Source organism: Pongo abelii, chromosome 16 (assembly GCF_028885655.2).
Source record: "Pongo abelii isolate AG06213 chromosome 16, NHGRI_mPonAbe1-v2.0_pri, whole genome shotgun sequence".
Lineage (NCBI taxonomy): Eukaryota > Metazoa > Chordata > Mammalia > Primates > Hominidae > Pongo > Pongo abelii.
The window spans coordinates 105,163,592-105,187,660 of NC_072001.2; the positions used below are offsets into that span (position 1 = coordinate 105,163,592).

The 24,069-nt window shown below is 36.8% G+C and overlaps 1 protein-coding gene across 1 annotated transcript; it reads right to left on the reverse strand.

Annotated features, from left to right (window-relative positions):
- Nucleotides 1–22,868: 22,868 nt before the first annotated feature.
- LOC100447249 (olfactory receptor 4K3-like) lies at nt 22,869–23,807 on the reverse strand. Its single transcript, XM_002824496.3, has one exon. It carries the CDS (start codon nt 23,805–23,807, stop codon nt 22,869–22,871), a length of 939 nt encoding a protein of 312 aa, XP_002824542.3.
- Between the last annotated feature and the right edge of the window lie 262 nt (nt 23,808–24,069).

Genomic DNA, 24,069 nt, shown 5'->3' on the forward strand with positions numbered 1-24,069 from the left:
GGAAGAGCTAAGACTTGTATCCAGAGCCATAGGGCTTCAGAATGCATGCTCCTAACCACGGCACCGTGCTCTTCAAGGCTGCCATCTCCAAGTATACTCTAGATCTCTCCAAGGATGTTAATGCATCAATTAACCTTTCTCCATCTTCGACTTTTCACTTCTCTTGATCTGTTGCACATGGAATCTCTCCTTTCAAAAATCAAATCTATCAAGGATGAAGGGTGAAGTTTCCTTTTTCCTTTCTCCCTTAAACTCTTAACAGGTAAGTAAGTTTATTTTAATTTATACATTCCATTTATTGAACAAGCCAAAATAATCTAGCTTTCACTCTAGAAAATCGTTTTAGAGAAGTTATCAGGGATACAGCACACAATTTTCTACATATGAAAATATCACATGCAATAATCACTTTTTAGTCATTGTTTTATTTATTCTCCAAGTTTGATACTATTGACCCTGTCTTTATTTTCAAATTTATTTTGCCATTGATTGCTAAATATGTTGCCTATCCCAAAAGCTCTTCCATCCCCATTTCCTACTAAGGGAACACCTAACTGATTACATATTTGGTAGAGATCTCTCAATTTGGAGGGATGATAGGCCCCTATTCTAGCCTCAGGATGTAACATGATCATCTAATTTCACTTGGCCATAATTGGTTTAAGAAGAGCATGTAATATAGACATGAGTAATGAGCCGTGGAACAATGTCTTCTGTGAAAGATTTTCTTTCCCAGATTAACATACAAAACTTCATTTGGAGAAGGCTCTTCTCCTGGTCCTTTATTCCTGCATTAAGTATTAATGTGATGCCTAGATGTGCAACAACCATGAGCTCTTTAAGAGCCCACCTATATATTAAAATGATAATGTGAAAAGATAGAAAAAGAACCCTGGGTTTCAAAGGTCTTTAACTGATGCCAGCAAAGTTCTACCTTCTGAAATTTGTAATTTGAGAAAAATAAACCCAGTTTGTCTAAGAGATTGTAAATAAGGCATTGAGGGTTGCAGCTGCATTCCTGATATTTGCATAACAGCACTCTTAACTTTTCTCCTACATTTCAGAATTTTTTGTGTCTTTCACTAATAAATGTGTTCTTTTGTCCTACTTACCCTCCGATTGTTGATGTAACTCAGGAGTCTATTTTATCTTTCTTTTTTCATCCAAATATGTTTCATTGTTTTAACTATCTGTATCTATAGTCTTGGACTTTAGCTTAATATATCCAAAACTGTAGTCGAGCACATAAATGGACAACCACAAATAGTTCAAAGTTAAAATGTCCAAGACTGATCTTATTACTTTATCATCTATTTAAATCCCTTAGGAAACATTACAACTACTATCCCAGACGCCCAATTCAGGAAACTATGTACCTTGTCTTCTCTTTCACATTGTATCCCAAATGGACAATTGTGCCTCCTGAATATTTCTCAGATTTGTTTCCTTTTATTCATTCCCACTGTGAGTTCTTACTTCATGTTTATGTACATTCTCATGTTGACAACTGAAAAAACTCCTGAATGAACCCTGTCTCCAATCTTACCTAATTTCAATGTATTCTGTACTCTGATTTCAGATCTATCCATCTAAAGATAAAATATGATCATATTACTCTCATTTTAACTTTTAGTTTTATCAAAAAGAATATTTTAAATTCAATGTGTATCACACAAGACTCTTCATGAACTGGACACTATAGTTACTCATTTTTTCACGTCTTCTGTCTCTGTATATGCTCTTGCCTGTGTTAATTCCTGTCACTAGAAAGTGGAACCGTCACTGGCTTTAAGGCCTGATAGACTTCAGTTGCCATTCCACTCTGTCAGCTACTTCAGAGCTGTATAAACTTGGGCAAGGTACTAAATGATGCTGATAAGGTTTCTTTGTTTACAAAGTGAGAGAAGTAGAACTTACTTCTCTTGATACTGCATTTGAAATAGCACAGGCAAAACTATGGGTACAAGTGTTACTTCCCTTTCCTTTTATCCTTCAAGACATGGATCAAATATCCCCTCCTCCTGAGGTATTCATTGAAGACCACAAGCAAATACTTTCTTTCTATGAACTATTGTTCTAACATGCATATTTTAATAATAATTAGAGTATATTATACTTTTTGTATGCTACTGCTTCATTTTCTACTATGATCTCTTTAAGAAAAGGAGCTTCTAGTGAACTTTGTGTACTCCAATACTTACCACAATTTCCAACGCAATGTATGCACTAATACATAGTCTTCAGTAACATTAATAACAGAAAGTTCAAAAACATATGTTACACAAAATAAGCGTCCTAGAAGCCCCTGATGGGGATCTCTGCCAAGTGACCTTGGGGATTGAACTTGCTAATACCTGCACAGGGGTAAGGAAACAGAAAGCAATCTGGAAATCAGTGACTCTCTTGTTTTATGACTGTCTGCTCAGAGTGATCTTGGCATCCCACATTTTCAGCTAAATCTTAAATCTAATGAAATAAAACTAGAAAAAAAGGTTTTTAAAAATATTTTTGCCTTGAACTACATGTGTAGAGGCACTGCAAAATATCTGGTGAATTTCTCAAATTACAGTTGAGTACTAACATAAAGCATTTTATAAAAATTTTGCAGAACAGGAGAATATCACCAGACATTTGGAAAGGCTCAGTAATTCAAAAGAACGCCATAGTTTTCATAATGAAAGCCCCTACAAAAGCTGTTTGTTACATTAATAAGGAAGAGAATGTTTAAATATACTTGAATTTATGACCCAAGATTTTTTGATGGATGTGATTAAATAAGCACAAAATTAAGATAAATTAACATGAAAAAATATATACAATACTTAAGTTTCAAAAAATTATAAAACACTATGAATGTAAATATGTATGTGGAAAATTTAGATGTTACACAACAATGTGTTGTGTTTGTGGAATTTTTAGATGACTTTATATTTTTTCTAAATATTAACTCATTTTCTATATTTTTACAAATAATATTTATGGATTAAAGCTTTTTTTTTTTAATTTCCAACTTTTATTTTAAGTTCAGGGGTACATGTGCAGGCTGCGCAGGTTTGTTACTTAGGTAAACATGTGCCATGGTGCTTTGCTGCACAGACCATCCTGTCACTCGCGTATTCAGTCCAGCATCCACTAGCTATTCTTCCTGATCATCTCTCTCCTCCCACTCACTGCCCTTTGACAGGCCCCGGTGTGTGTGTTCACCCCACGTGTGTCCATGTGTTCTCCTGATTTTTTAATTTTTAAAGAAATTTTAAAACTTTTAAACTCTAATTAAAGTGGGTTTGAAATAAATGGCTTCAACATTTTATTAGTCCTGTTATGTGCGGCCAAAGGTACTTTTTATTTCACCGAAATTAAAACTTTCCATAAAACAACAACAAAAAAAGAAATTTTAAAATTAGTGGAGGAAATAAGAAAAATGATATGAGTACCTTCATAAACAGTAGTATAAAGTACTGGCTAACATCGCAGTTTCTGGGGCCAGACTACCTGGTTCTGAGTCTCCATCTCCCGGATTTGTGAGCTATGTGTCCTTGGGCGAGTTGCTTCACTTCTCTGTCCCTCAATTTCCTCATCGGTAAATCAGGAATAATAATAGCACTTACCTCATAGCGATATTAAATGAGTTCATATCTGGCAAATATTTGAGCATGCCTGGCACATAGGTATTCAATAAGTATTTTAAAAAATAATTATGATTTTTTAAAAACATGGTCATTCAGTTCTGTCCAAACATAGAGATAGTTTGGTTGGCTGGATTGTGCTCAGTTGAAATAGCCAAGACTTAGACATAACCTTTTATTTTCATGATTCTAGTTTTAGAAATAAAAGAGATAGGAAAATGATGACTTTTTTTTAAAAGATGGAGTCTCAGTTTCTTGCCCCGTCTGGAGTACAGCAGTACCAACACAGCTAACTGCATCATCCATCTCCTGGGCTCAAGTGGTCCTCCCGTCTCAGCCTTTGGAGTAGCTGGGACTATAGGCACTCGGCACCACACCTACCATATATATATTAGCAGAGATGGGGTCTCACTATGTTGCCTAGGCTGGTCTCAAACTCCTGGGCTCAAGTGATCCTCCCACCTAGGCCTCTCAAAGTACTGAAATTATAGGCGTCAGCACTGCACCCAGCAGAAAATAAGGACTCTTTACATATCGATTTAATAAAGATAAGGCTCTCTGAAGAGAAAGTTATCCCATGATTCCACTGAAAATATGAAAATGAGACCAGAAGGATATAAAACAATGTGAGCGACAGTCATTCAAATAAAGAACACCACCACCAAAAAAAAAACAAAAAAAAAACCGTGCATAAAAAGAGTAAAAGTGATCTGGGAGCACAAAGAATAATAGGGAGCGGGAGCAATGTGCCCAGTTGCTGGGGAGTTGAAGAGCAGGTTTCCTAAATACCTGTTCAGGCTCAGTGTTCACTCAGCAGCAGCTTCAGGATATTGAGACACACAGAAAGGTTAACACCAGTTTTGAATCACCACCTTTCCCTAAGACAAAAACTTATAAATAGTTTTGACCGTGAGGAAGTCAATTAGCAGGGCTTGGTAGTAAGACTGGATGTAGCCCATAATTGCTTCTAATGGAAACCAAGCCTTCTGTGTACATTATTTTTCCCAAGAGTACATTATCACATTTTGTAGAAAAGAATTATAGGGAAGTTGAGCAGCTTAGTGTGATGATAAGTGGTTTTGTGCTCTGTTAATTTACATTGTAGAGAAATAATGAATGGATATTTGAACAAATCATGGGAGCTCCAAAAAGTAGTGCAAAATCAGATTGGGAAAATTTCACTTGGTATTTTTTCATGGCTTTATGCAAGTTTAATTTATATATTGTAAATTTCACCCATTTTAAGTGTACAGTTAATTCAATGATTTTTAGCAAATTTATGGAGTTGTTTAACTAACATTGCAATTCAATTTTAGAACATCTCTATCACCCTAAAGTGATCCTTTGTGCCTGTTTGTAGTTAATCCTCACTCTTAATCCTAGACTCGGACAATAAGCAATGTATTTCTTGTCTCTATATATTTGCCTTTTCAGGATACATCAGATAAAGGGAATTATACAGTATGTAGCCTTTTGTGACTGGGCTTGTTTCACTTAACATACCATTTTTGCCTTCTATATGGTAACATGTATCATCTGTTTATTCCTTTTAATTGCTGAAGAGTATCCCCTTATATGTCACATTTCATTTATCCATTTACCTGGTGATGGACATTTGGATGATTAACAGTTTGGGCTGATTATGAATAATTCCGCTGCGATCATTCCTGTTCAAGATTTTGTGTAAATAAATGTTTTAATTTTTCTTAGGTGTGCCTAGTAATAGAATTGCTGGGTCATATGGTAAATTTATGTTTAGCTTTTTAAGAAACTGCTAACCTATTTTCCAAGTGGCTGTACCATTTCACATTCCAGCCAGCATTGTGTGTGATTTCCAATTTCTTGAACCCCATCAACACTTGTTATTGCTTATCTTTTGATTAGCAGCATTCTGGCTGTTGGGAAGTGATACCTCATTTTGGCTGTGATTTGCAATACTCTCTAATAACATGACATCAAACATTTTTTCTCGTACTTACTGGCCAGTCTCGTATCTTCTTTGGAGGAACGTATATTAACATCTGCTCATTTAAAGTTCGATTGTTGTCTTCTGCATTGTAGCAGTTCTTTATATATTTTTAATATATGTTTTTTCAGATATAAAATTTGAAAATATTTTCTGTAACTCTGACTTTTCCTCTCACTTTATTGATGTGATAGAAACTTTCGAATCACAAATGTTTCTACTTTTGATGTCGTCCATGTTATAAAAATTTAATGCTTTATTCTTTTGGTGTCTTATCTAAGAATTCTATGCCTAACTCATGGTCAGAATTTTTCATGCTGTTTTCTATTGAAAACTTTAGATTTTAGGCCGGTAGCTATTAAATCCATTTTGTGACAATTTTTGTGGGTAGTATGTAGTAAGGATCTAAATTCATATTTGTGTTCATCCTACTTGGAATTCATTAAGCTTCTTGAATTTTATATTTATAGATTATTTTTATCCAATTTTGAACACTTTTGCACATTATTTTGAACATAAAAACTTTTCAAAGTTTTTGAACATTACTTCTCTTATTATACTCTAAGTTCTGGGACATGTGCAGAATGTGCAGGTTTGTTACATGTGCCGTAGTGGTTTGCTGCACCCACCGACTCATCATCTTAGGTGTTTCTCCTAATGCTATCCCCCGCCTTGCCTTCCACCCATGGCAGGCTGTGGTGTGTGATGTTCTGGGCTGCAGAGCTGCCTCAGACGTCAGCAGTGGCTTGCAGGCAGGCCACACCTTTCCTGAACCTGTGCTGCGAGGGAAGCATGCCCTGTTACCCCGACGGCCCACAAAACATGGCATCTAACCACCTCAGGCGCTGATAGTGGGGGCTCCTTCCCCTGCTTGGGTAGCACCAAACCTGCCAGTCTTGCCTGGCTGGCAACAGTGGGGGCAGGGGAGCTGCATGTTCTGCCTTCTAGATCCTTCCTGGTGGTACACAGAGCTCTGCCCACCCACAGAGTTCAGGCAGGGGTGGGGCTGCTGTGCTGGAAGCAAGAGCGGAGCCTTTTTGGCCAGGAGAAGTGACCGTGGCCTCTATCAGTGCTATGGCAGCTGGTACTGGGCGGCTCAGGAGTACTCCCCACAGTCTTGAGTGACATCTCTGCAAAAACTCCAGGTGGTTCTTTGTATCAGTCTAGAAGCCTGGGGATTCAGCGGGGGTTCTCCTGTTCCCAGGATTGCAAGGGTCCCTGTGGGAAGTGTGGATCCCCCGGGACTCTTATTCTCACCCTTTCCCTGTATTAGCGTCCCCGGGCTCTGCCTTGATCGTGGGTGGGCGGCTGCCCAGCTTTCCATTTTTCTGTTATTTGTGTGTCTTTTTGCTCCTTTGACGGATCCTGATGTGACTTCTCAAACAATTCACTTGAAGAGTCAGTATTTACTTACCACTTTGTTTTCTCTCCTATTTATAAAAATTATCTTTTTTTAGCTTGACATCTTAGAATCCACTCCTTTTTCCCCATAGCTTAATGTTCAGCCAATTACTGGCCAGAGGTTATGCTCAAACACCTTGAGCCAGTAGGGCTTCCACTCTGCCAATGGAGCTGTATGCCCTTGGAAAATGCATTCAAAGTTCAGGCAGTTTACAAATGTTCTCTGCCTTTTATTTTTTGTAGAGTTCCCACTTTTATTCTTTTGTTTGCACAAGGCCTCATGTTCAACCAGGGATGCGTAAATTGCTAGTGGTTTTTCTTGTCTCTGAACAGGCTTACACAAACTGAACAGGCTTACACAAACGCAACTTTTTAGATCACTAGGGGTGGTAGACAGAATAGCCCTCAACGACGTCCATGTTCTTATCTCTAAAACCTGCTCACATGTTAACATTACCTGGTGAAAAGGACTTGGCTAATGTAAGTAATTTATGGACCTTAAAGTTAAAGAGTTATCAGGATGAAGCCAGTGTAATCACAAGGGTCCCTACAAGAAAGAAGCAGGAGGATCCAAGTAAGCAAAGGTCAGAGTAGTGTTGGGCCAAGAGACAAGGAACATGGGAGCCTCTAGTAGTGGGGAAAGGCAAGAAAATGGATTCTCTCTTAGAGCCTCCAGAAGGAACACAGCCTTACTGATCCGTTTAGTACTTCTGACTTCCAGATGGTAAAATGATACATTTGTACTGGCTTAAGCCACTAAATTTGTAGTAATTTGTTTCAACAGCAATAGGAAGCTAATATCCCAGGTATATGCTAGAGTTTATCAGTGCTTACTATGGATGTCTTACTTTCTAAATCACCCTGTTAAATTTCTGGCTAGTTTGCTAGTCATTTTTTTGCCCCTGTCAGGATCAAAGTCTCAGGATAGCTATGATGTTAGCTTTCTAAATTTGTTTGCCACAGAAATTATGACCGTTTCTGATAACACTCATATATAAATATATATTTATATATATATATATTTTTTTTTTTTCCCGTGCTCCAAGTCAAGTCAGCTCCCTCTGGCAGTGACAGTGAAACTTCTTGTTGTCAAGACCGGTCCTGATCTGGTAGAATTACCATGCTGATGGAGCTGGGGGATGTGGGAAAATCCGTGGATTAAAACGCCACAGACTACTACTATTTTCATCTGAGGTGCAGCAGTTTTTTCTTGAATATAAACTTAATTTGTTGTATGCATTTAGTTAATATTCAGAGTCCCAAGCTGGCTGTTTTATACAATTTCCCAGTTTTTATTATTGCTTTTAAGGGAGATTTGTGGAGTTCCTTACTCACTATTCTGGCTTACTTGGGATTTTAATACCAAAAATTTTTCCGTATTTAATTAATATAGACAAAGTATTTTTTTCCAAATCAGAGTCTGTTCATTGGATAAAATACAAAGGTGGTATTTTTCAGCCACCACAAACTGGTGAATAAATAGATTGAACAATGTAAGCTTTCAGTATACGCTTGTATTTAATACCATCTGTGAAGCTGCTGCTTATTGACTCTTTAGTGTAAAGAAACCACTTGATTTCTCTTTAAGAGAAAGATAAACTACCTTATTAAATATTAGCTTACTTATTAGTTTCCAGCTCTCAGTTCTGGGCTTTAAATGGGAAATAGTTTGGCACAATTATCTATAATATGAATAGGAGAAAAAAGTCTGCAATAAAATTCAGTGCATAATGTATGCATTATACAGGAAGGAAAAATTCACCCAAGCAAACAGTGTAGGAAAAATATGTAAAGACTCAATGTTCTTTCTTTGCAAAACCAAATTGATAAATATATAGTGTACCCAGCACATCTAATCATGGGTAGAAATAGAATATTGGACAAATCTTATTCATTCATTCAACAAATATTTATGGAGCACTATTCTCTGTCAGGCACTAAGCCTTTCTGCAAGTAGAAACAGCCCCGTTACCACTGTCCAATGAGATAAGTATTCTCCTGCCTGAAGAACATATAGTGGCCTGTCATGAGACAATTTCCTTGCAAAGGATTGTTGATTTTCCTAAGGACCTACATTCATTGTCTCTCATGACTTCTAGAACAGGTTAAAGTACAAAAGTATCACAAAGGGTGAAAGATGGAGTGTGCTCCATAAGGAGTTACATTTTTTCTTTCTTATGCTAATTAATATCAATAGAAGCCTGGGGACATGAGTGAGAATGAATTATAAGGATGTGGGATTAGAGTGGAAAGAATAAAAAGTTATATCAAGCCAAAAATGCTATACTGATTCACTAAACAGATTCTAGATTCAATGTGTTAGTTTAAAGGGCTGGCATCAGTTGTAATGATCTGCTTGGTTAATTTACTGAAACTGGCACCCTAAAGTGGACTAAACAAATTAAGTTGAAACTTCAGATTTCTCTTTTTTATACTGTTGAGAAAAGTACTCAAACACTTATAAAGACAGGAATGCTAGAATTGAGAATTGATTTATCATGTAAGACATTTATCACTTACCATGTAAGACCTGTTCAGCCATGCTAGAAGGTCCAGGGAACACTCTCTTCACCAAGACTTTGAGGAATAGATTCTTGAGGAAAGCCCTGGTATTGTTGAATAGCTTATTTCCATAGGCCCAGGGTACTCACTTTTTTGTAAAGGAAGTGCACAAAAGCACACAAAGTTAGGGAACTCACTGATCCTATCATATATTGTAACAACTGAGAGTTGTCAATCTGATAGAACATTGGGATAGCCTTTTAAAGTTGCAACTGAGACACCAGCTTAAAGATAACAAACCGCAAAATTGAGCTCTGTGCTTCAAGATATATGATTTGAACCAATGGACCTATGTCCCCTGTGGATAAAATATGCAGTTCTCTAAACCAAAGGATACAGAAAACAGTAGTACTTATTACCATAAGTCTCAATGACCTTGGGCAGTCTCTGTTTTCTGTTCCTGAAACCTTGGAATTTGTTAGAGTGGAAAGAATGCTTTTGGAGACATACTAGGGATTCCAATAAATCTAAAATTTGTAGTTGCTTTTCTGTCATTTGGGATTCCTCGTACTGGTGAAGCAGTAGGCAGAGGAATGAGTTACCTCATCTTTATCCCATGTTAGATAAAGACACAATGATGACATGAAGAGTTTGCCTAAAACTAGGGGTCAACCTAGGCACCCCCAGGTGGTGGTTCCATGATTAATCAAAATGGTAAAAGAATAGTTGTAGCAACAACAGACTGGCAAGAACATTGTTACCAGGCACTCAAACTGCTCATAAATGAACTGGGTCACTTCACTTGGTAAGCAACCTAGATCAGCAGAAGTGCTGTCTAAGGATGAGAGGAATTGAGAAGGAGTAATAGAAGAAGAGATGGTGATGATCAAATAGGAATTAAAATGCTATTGTAGCCTATCCATATACCTCCTTTTTAAAGTGTGTGTGTGTGTGTGTGTGTGAGAGAGAGAGAGAGAGAGAGTCAGAGAGAGAGAGAGAGATTTTGAACAGACAGCACTTTAAAGAATCTATAATAGAATGAAGTTAAATTAAATGGGGCCCAAGTGTCTTTAAAACATGAACAGGGCCATCGCTCATGCCTGTAATGCCAGCAGTTTGGTAGGCTGAGGTGGGAGGATCACTTGAGGCTACATGTTTGAGACCAGCCAGTCTGGGCAACATAGTGATACCCTGTCTACAAAAAATAAAATAGCTAGGCATGGTGGTACATGCCTGTAGTCCCAGTTACTCAGGAGGATGAGGCGAGAGGATTGTTTAAGCCTAGGAGTTTGAAGTTACAGTGAGCTATGATTGCATCACTGCACTTCAACCTGGGTGACAGAACAAGACCCTGTCTTAAAAAAAAAAAAAAAGGAGAGATCAATATACTTTGATACTTATGGTTTCCAAACAAGGAGATGGTTCCATAAAAGTCTGCCTGCTGGCTTGTCTCCGGCTCTCTGGCTTCCTAACATGCACAGTATTCTGTGTGGGACATTCTGGACACGTCAAGAAGTTAATGCACCCTCTAAAAATGAAGAAAACAATTCACCTTGTTCTGTTGCAATGAGATAATTATAAGTCACGGGATCTACCGAGTCACTTGCTGGGGTGACAGTAGGCTTGAATCTCAATTATGTTTATCAACGTACAAATTTCTCACTTCTCAGTATCACTTCCCTGCTCCCTTACAGATGCTTCCAAAAATCAGCTTCCAAATAAAGCGCTTGCAAACAAAGTTTGTTTTTGGGTCTTCATCTGACAATTCAACTAAGTGACTAAGTGGAGCTACTAGTCCTACATCGATACCCATTCTGTGTGATGAGTGCTGACATTTACCAAAACAAGTTTGCAGTTTATTTGAGAACGTCATAGGAAAGAGGAGGGATGATGTCATTATGTCATTTCCTCTACTCAAAATAATTACAATTTAAATTGTATAATATTATTTATGAATAATTTTGCTGTCTAGTAAAATATGCCACATCATAGTAGGTTCACGTTTTTTATGGTAATAAAAGCAATTAAGTAAATGCTCTGCATAAGTAGTAGCAATCTGCTCAGTGAGGTGGATGTCATTTCCAGTTTGGTCTGGACATCATATTATATGGCAAATGCCTAAGTGGAAATGTCCAACTGGCAGGTGAACGTATAGTTTTAGCAGCCCAAAGACAGATCTAGTCAGCAAAATCTGATATAGTAGTTCCATTTCAACAATCTTTGTATGGCTATCTTCATATCTTTGTTCCTTAATGTATAGATGACAGTATTCAAGGCAGGGGTGATAGCAAAGTCAGCAATGAACAGGCATTTGTCAATTGAAGATGTGGGGAAAGGCCACACATAGAGTAACACGCATGGAGTGAAAAAAAAGAAGAACCACAGTGATGTGAGCTGACAACGTGACAAGTGCCTTGGATAAGTCTCCTGAAGAACGCTTCCAGAGAGTGACGAAGATGAAAATATAAGAAAGGATTAGCAGGAAGAAGGTGCCCATGCTCATGAAGCCACTGTTCGCAGCAACAAGAAATTCAAACATGGCTCCATCTATGCATGCGAGTTTTATGATCCTGGGAAAGTCACAATAAAAGCTGTCTGCTATATTAGGACCACAAAAAGGCAAGTTTATAACAAAAGCAAATTGGGACATGGCATGGATAAGCCCAGTAACCCAGCCAGTGACTACGAATGAAACACACCTCTTAGGGCTCATGATGTTCAAGTAATGAAGGGGCTTACAGATTGCTGTGTACCTGTCAAATGCCATAGCTGTGAGTAACACCATCTCTGCCCCTCCCATGATGTGGATGCAGCATACCTGTGTCATACAACCTTGAAAGAAATTACTTTGTATTCATCTGAAAGGTCTGAGATCATCTTGGGGATTGTGGTGGTGGAAAGGCCCACATCAATGAGGGAGAGATTGGAAAGCAGGAAGTACATAGGAGAACATAAGTGAGAATCAGCAATTACTAAAAACACAATGAAGATATTTCCCAGGATGATTCCTAAATAGAGCAAGGAGAATATCAATATGAGAAAAATTTTGGTTTCCCAAGAACTAGAGAGTCCCAGCAGCACAAACTCAGAAGCCAAGGAGTTGTCGTGTCCATCCATTGACTTGGGCAAAAAACCTGATTTTCAAACCACCTGAGGAGAGAAAATGAGGAAAAGTCAGAGGCAGTGGTACTCAAGTGTGCTGCCTATTTATCCTGCTATTTTTTCTATGGGTTACGTATATTAGAGTTAAAAATCATTGAATCTGATACAAAAAAAAATAAAGAAAATAGAACTGTAGTAATCAGGATAGTGATTACATAAGAGAGAAAGAAAATCATGAATATGTTGATATAATCAAATAGGGCTACTGTTTTTCTTATTCCATTATCAGACTTTTTGTTTTGTTTTTATTCTCAAGGGTTTTTAGACATTTACCCTGACTACTTACCTAGATGTTGTCCCATCCTAATAATCTCAGATGATCAAAATTATTCACACATTAATGCTTCTGCACTAAATGTGGAATTTTTTCTTAGTTGTTATTTCTTACTAAACTGTTCAAATTAGGATTTTCAGGCCCAAACTGTATAATGCATTTTGTATTTTGTTTTTATTTGAACAATTTACTGTGGAGGTTAGGTACACAGATTGAGATTATAATGCTTGACTCATGATTCATTATCCTAATATACATGAATATTTATATTCAATACATTGTTGGATAGAAAGACAGAATATTACGAAGTAACATAGTATAACTAATGATAATACTAGTAGGTAACATGTATTAAGTAATTTTTTTGCCTGCCAGGCACTGCACTCAGTATGTCTTTGCATTAAACTTCACAAAATTTCTTACATGTTTTTATTAGACCCATTTTGCAGAAGAAGATGAAGAAATTTAGTCTGGTGAGATCAAGTATCAGAGCTGGGACTTGTATCCAGAGCTATAGGACACAGCAATTCATGCTCCTAACTATGATGCTCTGCTCTTCAAGTCCAGCCTCTTCAAATATCCCATATATCTTCCACGAACATCCATCAGTTACACTTCCTTCAACTTTTAATTTCCTTGAACTCCTAACATAGTGAACTTCTATTTTTTTTAAAAGATCAAACCCTTGAATCCCCTGTTTCCTTCCAATTGCTCTGTTCTTTTGCCAACCTTTCATTGGCAAGACTAGCTTCACTTTTCCTTCATTCAATAAGCTAACCATTTGGTGTCCACAGGTTTCCTTTTCAGAGAAAATAATTCTGATTTTCAATATCCCATATAAAAATCACTTTTTAATCTTATTTTGCTTGTTCCTTCTGCAGGATTTGATACTTTTTATCAAGACCTTGATTCTGAAATTCCCTCTACCCTTGGCTTCTTGCCTTCTATAATGCCATTCCCCTTCCTACCTCTTGTCATCAGAAATTCCATTCGTTTAGGCAATGAGCTGAAATCTCTCAATTTTAGAGAAAGTAGTAGGTTGCAGTGAGCCGAGATCGCGCCATTGCACTCCAGCCTGCACAACAAGAGTGAAACCTCATCTCAAAAAAAAAAAAAAAGCGGGTGGGGGGATAATTACGCAACCTGATGCTGGAGAATTAAAGAGTGAGCATCCTACCTACCGGTACAGAAGATGGTTTCATCCTCAGCAGCTTCATGGGATAAGAAACACAGACAAATTTACTTCTTTTTAGATTTATCATTACATCTCAAGACACATAGTTATAAATAGCTCTTATCTTTAGGAATGAAACAAATTAGCAGGACTGGGAATAATGAACAGTGTTCATTCTATTATTGGCTTTGTATAGAAATTAGGTCTTTCACACACATTGTTTTTCCCAAGGGTTAAGCACCATGAGATGCAGAACACAGTAATAGAAAAATTGAACAACTCTGTGTGATGAGCAGTAATTATGTGGCTCTGACAATATTTTTTAAAATTTGGGAATAATAGTTAAACGTTGAATTATTGAAAGTTGTTAACATCACTCATTCTATCTGTTTGGTATCAGTATCAGGTTGAAGATCAACTACCACCTTTATGGACCCTTAACTGCTCCGTCCATTTAGAATTTTGAGAAATAATGAATTAGCATTTGAAAAATATGGGAGTGTTGACAATAGAGTGTATATAAACTCAAAAATTTCACTTGAAATTTAATTACCAAATTCTTTCATATGAAATTCTGGAGCCAAAAAGTTTTTGTTTTATGGAAACAAGGCAATGTATGTTCATGAGTTAAGTATACTTAAATGGTGTTTTTCACAGTCTTCCAAAACTACTTAGTAAACCTCAGGGTAACTTACCTTGGGCTTCACTGCAAGATTTCTTTTGCTTTCATCCATGCAGGTATTGCCTTGGATCTTTTTGGTGAAGAAATGATTCACATTCTGTCTAAAGGAAAGAGAAGCTATTTAATTAGCATTGATTTGTTTTCTGGTGACATCAGCTTCCAGGGTATCAGTCCTTTTTGGCCATAATGACAAAGCTTTTTATGGCGAATATATTGGTCAACCCTATTTTCATAAGGTAGGAAATAGCAGATTACAAAGTAAGGGGAGTATAATGACTGTGAGAAAAATAAGAATATAGTATAGCAGGTCCATGAATAACATCATTTCATTCAACATTGTTTCATTATAACGTTGTTGAGGAAAAAAACGATTCCTGGACAGAGCCACTGTGTGTGTGGAGTTTGGATGGTCCTCATTTAGAAGTTAGATGTTTTTGTACCAAAAATATGCCACGTGATTTAAACTCTTGTTTATATCCATTTATCTATGGTAAAATCGATTTCGTTATGGGTCATTTCACTTAAAGTTGCAATTTCCAAGAAACTTCTAATGACATTACAGACTTACTGTACAGTGTATAAAGTGTGAATTGTATATAAGAGGAAAAAAATCAAGCAAAAAATAGGCAGAAACAACATATGAGAGCTAGCGTATTTTTTTATTTGTGAAATTGAGACCACAAATATTTATTTTTTAGCCAGATCTAAACATAGGGTAGGAGTGGAATAGGTTCAGATTAAGGAATTAAAGATACAGGCTCTATTGACTGCGTATTTCTCTTCCTTGTGATAGTAATCCAAATTATAAGGAAGAGGCAATGTGAATACATAATTCTGTGATTTATTATTATCTCTATACTGACTTGACCAAAGTCAGCAGGAGTGACGTTGCTGGAACAAGCGGTCCCAATCCAGACTCCATGAGACGGTTCTTGGATCTTCTGCAGGAAGGAATTCAAAGCGAGTTGCAGAGTCCAGTGGGAAAAGGTAGTTTATTGAAATCTACTCAGATGCACAGTAGGGTGTCCTCAGAAAGCAAGAGGAAGAATGCCTCTTCTTTGTTTTAAACTGTTCTTAAATAAGGGTCTTATCTATATAAAAAATAAGTTAAGTTATGTCTACATGCAGGTGGGCTGACAGCGTGACAAAATTTAGTACTTTGTTGATTTAAAGCAAGTTATTTTTGGCATTTTAGGGCATAAGTACATGAAAGCATTAATATATCTTCAAAGCATATATTGTTATGCGATATTGAGACACCTGAACGTTCTGCTGTCATAGGAGTTTGTCCTCACAGGTATCACTAAATTGTTGCCTTAGCCATAAACATCTTGTGACCATGGGTCACGACTGCAAGAAATGTGCCTTGCTAGTTTTAAGATGGAGTTGGCTTGAAAATGGTGTCACCCTGCTCTTCTATGCTCCTGTTTCCCTAAGAGTGATCTGTTTTATTTGGCTGATGGTTTAGAAATCTGAAAGTTTGGATTTATATATTAATATTACATAAATATTAAATAAAAAGTTTGATTACTTTTTTCTCAAAGAAATATTTTTTACCCTCACAACCTTTGTTGCAAGTTTAATGAATATTTTCTTCTTCATAAGCATATTATTACAACTTCAGCTCTTCCCATCCTTCCAACAACTACTAAGCATAAATTTTATCCCCATTTTCCTTTGCATACAGGTTACACTTTCTTCAGTGCTTAATAACCTCTAAACATCTCGTGCCACTTTTAGTATTTTGATCACAAATACTTTTGTGTTCAAACCATGCATTAGTGTCAGTTCAGGTGTTCTGTGATTCAGCAACCCTGACAGAATTTTAAGATCTTTCTTATGGGAAATATCTGTGAAGGAAAATGCTAAAGGGAAAATGAGGATGGAGAAAGGGATCAGTAGTAGGCAGAGAAAGTCTTCATAACAAAATGCCAGTGTAGCTTGGTTAAAGAAGAGGGGAAAGGAAGAAGGTTTGGGTGGAGTGCAGCTCTGAAAGTCTCTACCAGGTTGACAGGAGTTCCAGGGCAAAAATTTCCCCTTTGAGGAATTCTGCGTTGGGTAGGAATTTCCTGGCTCTTGCACAGCCACTGTTGTCGATTATTGAGTTGGAACAGTCTGGGGACAATGTGGCTTAAGTAAATACTGCTGTGGAAATTAAAACAGTAAAAACTAGCTGTCAGCCAACTACACTCCTCAAAGCAAGTTCTGCCTTGAAAGGAGGTATGGGTGGGGGCACTACTATGGCCAAGTACAGTGTTAGCTCTTCCCTTCCTATTATATTGTGGATTCCGTTCCATCTTTACTTCACTGGCCAGGACTTCTAATAAAAGAAAATATTAGTGTTGTAAGGAAGCATATTCCAATCTTAGTAGGGGAAAGCTTCCAGCATTGTATCATTAACAATAACTTGTGCTGGTGATATTTGGTAAATTCCTTTATCAGATTAATTTTTTTCTATGCTTACATTTCTAAGAATTTTATCATGAAAGTGTATTCAATTTTATCACATGCTTTTTCTGTATATGTTGAGATGTTTATATGATTTCTCCTTTTACTTAATCCGGTGATTGATTTCCAATTGTTAATTCAACCTTGCACTTAATTTTTCATAATATATTATTATTATTATATACTGTTTCAGTTTTGTTACTATTTATTATTTTTGTATCTATGTTCATGAGAGTGAATGGCCCATACTTTATCTTTCTTATATCTTTGTCTGGTTTGCATATTGAATCTATGCTAACTTTATAAGTGAAAAGGCAAAAAGAGTTAGCAGCTGGAAAGTATCAGTGTGGTCTACGTAATTATCAGAGTAAAAGTTGAAGATGTGGCATGATCAAGTCAGGTTCCCTTTCTGAAAGTACTGTCATTATGCATCCTTGTAGCCCAGTCTTCATTTGTTGTGTCTGGCTCAGGGTGCATCCTGAAATAGTGTGAACAAACCTAGGAAGTCATGTTGATGGTCTCGGAATTCTCCCTGCTTCGTCTGTGTCTTGTAGCTGACTGTAGCCTTTCAATGTTTTTTTTTTTTTTTTTTTTTTTTTTTTTTGAGATGGAGTCTCACCCAGGCTGGAGTGTGGTGGCATGATCTCGGCTCACTGCAACATCTGCCTACCTGGTTCAAGCAATTCTCCTGCCTCAGCCTCCTGAGTAGCTGGGATTACAGGTGCCCACCACCATGCCCGGCTAATTTTTGTATTTTTGTAGAGACGGGGTTTCACCATGTTGGCCAGGCTGGTCTCGAACTCCTGATCTCAGGTGATCCACTTGCCTCGGCCTCCCAAAATGCTGGGATTACAGGTGTGAGCCACCACGCCTGGCTGTCTTTGAATTATTAATAAAGTTTGGATATTGGATGATATTCCTGACAATTCTGTTACTTCAGCCCCCTAAAGAAGCAGTTTCTCTTCTTCTCAAGTTGAGTTAATGTAAAATAATTTGTTTCTTTCTTAAATATTTCAAAGTATTCACAAGTGAAGGCATTTAGACCTCTAGGTTTTTTTGTTTTGTTTTGTTTTTGTTTTGTCTTGTTTTGTTTTGTTTTGTGGAATGTTTTGTTGGTCAGGTACAGTTAGCAAAGAAGAAACACATGTTATTTGAACAGACAGAATTTAGTATAAGAATTAACCTGGCATATAGGTGTTAACTGGGTGTCTGAAAGTGTAAAAGGAGAACTCTAAATTATCAGGGAAGTAGCACTATAGGAAGAAACCCAGCCCTAGGGCTGAGGGAACAAAGGGAAGACATTGGGATTATTGAAATTTCTCTAATTGGTAAGAGGATCCTATGGAGCTGAAACTCAGGCCTCTTGGAAAGAGCGGATCTCGGCTACTAGTTGTTTCTCTGAACTCAGAGAAGAAGCACCATAGGTCTGTGACCCTGAAATTTGAAGACAGGGTGACAGCATGCTGGTGCCGTTATCTCTGAGAGAGCACAATGAGAGTAGTTCTGCAGCTGCAGGAAAAACTACAGCCTGGATTAAGCTCTTGCCATGGTGACAAACTATTTCTGTAAATGATAGGCACAGCAAGCCGACTCAAACAGGAAGGAGTAAGCCCCTTCCTCCTGCTTTAACCTTACAGTCTCCTTGTAGCATGCCTTATTGTCAAAGCATGACATGGAGCCAGATGGGAAACAAGTACATGGTTTGTAGAGTCCCAGCATCAGAAAGTTGACTAAGGAAGAGTGATTTTTGAGCTAGATACAATAATAATTGGTATAGCAACTGTTTTAATTGCAATTTTAATTTATTTAATAGATATAGGAGTACTAAGATATTCTTGCTTTATTAGCTAGCCTTTTGGTAGTTATTTTCTTATTTTGTATTTAATAAAAAATATTAACATTAATTACAAATTTTGGCATGCAATTTGTATAAAATGTCATATTGCAATGTTTTTAAAGACTGTAGCATCCATAGAGTGGTATTCTTATTCTTGGTTTTAGTTGTTTGCCTCTTTCTTCTTTCCTTCTTGATCAGTCTTGAAAATGTAGTATCAATTTTGTCAGTCCTTTGAAATAATCATTTTTGGTTTTTTGATTTTTTAAATTTTAAAATAAAAATAATTTATGCTTTTATTATTTATTTTATTCTACTTTTTGTAGGTTAACTTTCTTGGAATGGATATTTGGGTTATTGATACACATCTTTTCTTTTAAAAAATACATGCATATATAATAATGCCCCTGCAAGTATGACTGTAGCAGCACACCATAAATACTATATTTATTGTATTTTGATTATCATTCAGTTCAAATTAAAAAAATTCCATTGTGATTCTTTTTCAAAAATGAATTACTTAGAAATAAATTGTGTTCAAAAACAGCCAAGCCAAAAGCAAAATCAGAAATGCAATTTCATTCACATTTGCCGCAAAAATAATAAAATACCTAAGAATACAGCTAACCAGTAAGGGAAAAGAGCTTCACCATGAGAATTACAAAACACTTCTCAAAAAAATCAGAGATGACACAAACAAATGGAAAAATATTTCATGCTGATGGATAAGAAGAATCAATATTATTAAAATGGCCATACTCTCCAAAGAAATTTACAGATTTATTGCTACTCCTATCAAGCTACTGATGACATTCTTCACAGAATTAGAAAAAACAATTTTTTTTTTTTTTTGAGACTGAGTCTTGCTCTGTTGTCCAGGCTGGAGTGCAGTGGCGCAATCTCGGCTTACTGCAAGCTCAGCCTCCCAGGTTCACGCCATTCTCCTGCCTCAGCCTCCCGAGTAGCTGGGACTACAGGTGCCCGCCACTACGCCCAGCTAATTTTTTTGTATTTTTAGTAGAGACAGAGTTTCACTGTGTTAGCCAGGATGGTCTCAATCGCCTGACCTCGTGATCCACCCACCTTGGCCTCCCAAAGTGCTGGGATTACAGGCGTGAGCCACTGTGCCTGGCCTAGAAAAAACAATTTTAAAACTCATATGGAACCAAAAAGCACCCAAATAGCCAAGGCAATCCTAGGCAAAAAGAACAAAGCTGGAAGCATCATGTTACCCAACTTCAAACTATACTACAGGGCTACAGTACTCAAAACAGCATGGTATTTGTACAAAAACAGGCACATAGACCAATGGAACAGAATAGAGAGTCGAGAAATAAGGCTGCACACATAACTATTGAGTACTCAGCTGAGTATTTGGAAGATGAAATAATCTATTTTTAAAATCTTTGTTAGATCAGTTATATTGTCATCATGAGCCCTTTAATTTATTGGCACAGAGATAATTAGTTTGTCATTATTAACTTGTTAGGTATTTGTATAGAGATGAGAATGAAAAAGTTATGATCCATGGTGCATGGAATAAATTAGAAATTAAGATATTATAAATATGTGTAGATATAATTTTATCCAGCAAAGGATATACATCATCTAAAGGTATATAATATGCATTATTATACAAGCTATTTTAAAATATCATATTATGTTGACATAATTGTCCTTGCCCATTCTAACCCTAAAATGAAACAAACTATATGCATGTTTCTTCTCTATTTTACTATTTATATGTATTAAATGTATTTTATATATATGTGTGTATATATAAAAATACACATACATGTATTTTTAGAAGAGGGATGTCAGGTGAGGTATCCTTTGAAAGCAGACTATTTATTAGGTATATAGCCCAGAACTACATAGCTTATCTGAACTTTGCAGTGAATGAATGGATAATTGTATTGTGTTGCTTTTATTGATGGTTTCTCGTTGGCTTTCTTCTCATCAGTACAAATTTCTTTATTTTTGAAACAATATATCCTTCTTCTCCACACTCACAGCTATCTTATCTTATTTCTTATGGTAAAGTAAAACTACAATTATAAAAATCATTTCTTTACTGAGATAATAATGTTTCAAAGGATGGCAACTCTTCCCTCTGTGTGTTTAAGGAAAACAATTCAAGGGAAACTGCATTTACAGTAAAAATTAAGACTTGAAAACGTATTTTTTTTTCTTGTAGATTTGTTTAAGTTCCTTATAGATGCTGGATATTACACCTTTGTTGGATGCATAGTTTGCAAAAATTTTCTCCCATTCTTTAGGTTGTCTGTTTACTCTGTTGATAGTTTGTTTTGCTGTGCAGAAGCTCTTTAATTTAATTAGATCCCATTTGTCAATTTTTGCTTTTGTTCCAATTGGTTTTGGTGTCTTCGTCATGAAATCTTTGGCCGTGCCTATGTCCTGAATGGTATTGCCTAGGACACGAACATGTCTTTTCAAAAGAAGACATACATGTGGCCAACAATCATATGAAAAAAAGGTAGACATCACTGATCATTAGAAAAATGCAAATCAAAACCAGAATGAGACACCATCTCACACCAGTCAGAACGGCTGTCATTAAAAGGTCAAAAAACAATAGATGCTGGCAAGGTTGTGGAGTAAAAGGAACACTTACATACTGTTGGTGGGAGTGTAAATTAGTTCAACCATTGTGGAAGACAATGTGATGATTTTTCAAAAACATAAAGACAAAACTACCATTTGACCCAGCAATCTCTTTACTAGGTATATACCAAAAGGAATATAAATTATTCTGTTATAAAGATAGAGGCACGTGCGTGTTCATTGAAGCACCATTCACAATAGCAAAGACATGGAATCAACCTAAACGCCCATCTACGATAGACAGGATAAAAAAAATGTGGTAAATTTACACCATGGAATCCTCTGCAGTCATAAAAAAGAACGAGATCATGTCCTTTTTCAAGAACATGGGTGGAGCTGGAGGCTATTATCCTTAGCAAACTAATGTAGGTTCAGATAACCAAATACTACAAGTTCTCACTTACAAGTGGGAAGTAAATGATGAGAACACATAGACACATAGAGGTGAACAACAGACACTGGGGCCTACTGAAGGGTGGAGGATAGGAGGAGATAGAGAAACAGGAAAATAACTAATGGATACTAGGTTAAATACCTAGGTGATAAAATAGTCTGTACAACAAACCCCATGACACAAGTTTACCTATAGAACAAACCTCCACAGGTACTCCTGAACTTAAAATAAAAGTTAAAGACTTGAAAACTTAAATTAAAGCGATTATGTCATGAAGGATAGGGCAATAATACTATGATTTGATCCATTTATCATTTTGTTTTCTAAGTATATGCAGACCACTCAAATATCATTAGCACCCTCTCTAGCTAAGTTAGAATGAGGATGGATATATCGTGTATTTTTAAAAACAGGAATAGTGATAACTAGCTCAAAGTGGTTTTGTAAGTAATGCATAATCTAGGTAAAACACTTTGCACAGTATTGAAAACATAGGTACTGTTTAATGAATTATGGCAATTATTTTTACAATTATTGTCATTGCTATCATCTGATAATTTTTTAACATATACAAAGAAATATTTAGGCAGAATTATTATTTTGCCCAGCTGGTAAGAATCTAAATGTTAGATTCATAAACATATGTTTATAATGGAAAAACCAAACACCTGGCCTACTAATAGCTTACAGATATGAATAAGTAGTAATATCCAAAGTTCAGTTTACAGTTCAAAATGCAGTCAAACTGGGGTGCACACAGTGAATTTTCTGATTACATATCTAAAAATTATCTCTTAAGTGAAAATGCTGATTTAACAGTCTCTTTATGGCATTCTTAATCTCTTTATTTCTCAGTGTGTAAATGGCTGGATTCAGGAGAGGTGTGATTACTGTGTAAAACACTGCAAGAAACTTGTCCACCCAAGTGATGCTGAGTGGCCACAGATAGATAAAAATGCAGGGTCCAAAAAACAGCAACACAACTGTGATGTGGGAAGTACAGGTAGAGAGTGCCTTCGATACCCCATCTTTAGAGTGAAGGCGCAGACTTAATAAGATATAGGTATAGGAAATCAGCAAGAGAATGAAGCAACTTGTTGCCAAAGTCCCACTGTTGGCATTTATCGCTGTTCCCAAAGTACGAGTATCCATGCAGGCTAGTTTGATCACCAAAGGTATATCACAGAAAAAGCTATCTACTACTCTAGGTCCACAGAAGGGCAGATCCAAAATCATTGCCAGTTGACTCATGGCATGCACAAAGCCAATGATCCATGATGTCAAAACTAGCCAGAAGCACTTTTTTCTGTCCATGATGCTGGAGTAATGGAGTGGCTTGCAGATGGCCACATAACGGTCGTAGGCCATTGTCACGAGAAGCACCATCTCACCCCCTCCAAAGAAATGCACACAGAGGATCTGACTCATACAGCCTGCAAAGGAAATGGTCTTATTTTCCCTTAAAAAGTCTGTGGTTAATTTAGGGGTGGTTACTGAGGAAAGGCAACAGTCAACAAATGAGAGGTTGGCTAAGAGAAAGTACATGGGGGAATGGAGACGGAGATCAGTGATGATGAGTAGCACAACAGAGAGGTTACCTATAACAGTCATCAGGTAGAGTACAGAAAATGGCAGAAAGAGGAGTGTCTGCAACTCCCTTGAATCACAAAGTCCCTGAAACGTAAACTCAGACATGGCAGACTGGTTTGCTTCTTCCATTTAGTACAGTATGTTCTAATGGACCTAAAGAAAAAGAGATGAACTAAGAACTTCTCGAATAGAAAGAACTTAATGTCAGGTACTAGTGAGCAGATCAATATGTCTCACGTACAAAACTGAAGTCTTAGCATTGTGCTAAACTCAAAATTGAAAACAAATATTTCTTGAATTTAGGTGTGTGTACAGCCTTGTGACTAAGTAGGGGAACTAGCTAGGTGTAGAAGGGTAGGTCAAAAACTTTACACATTAGAAGTACAGCTCT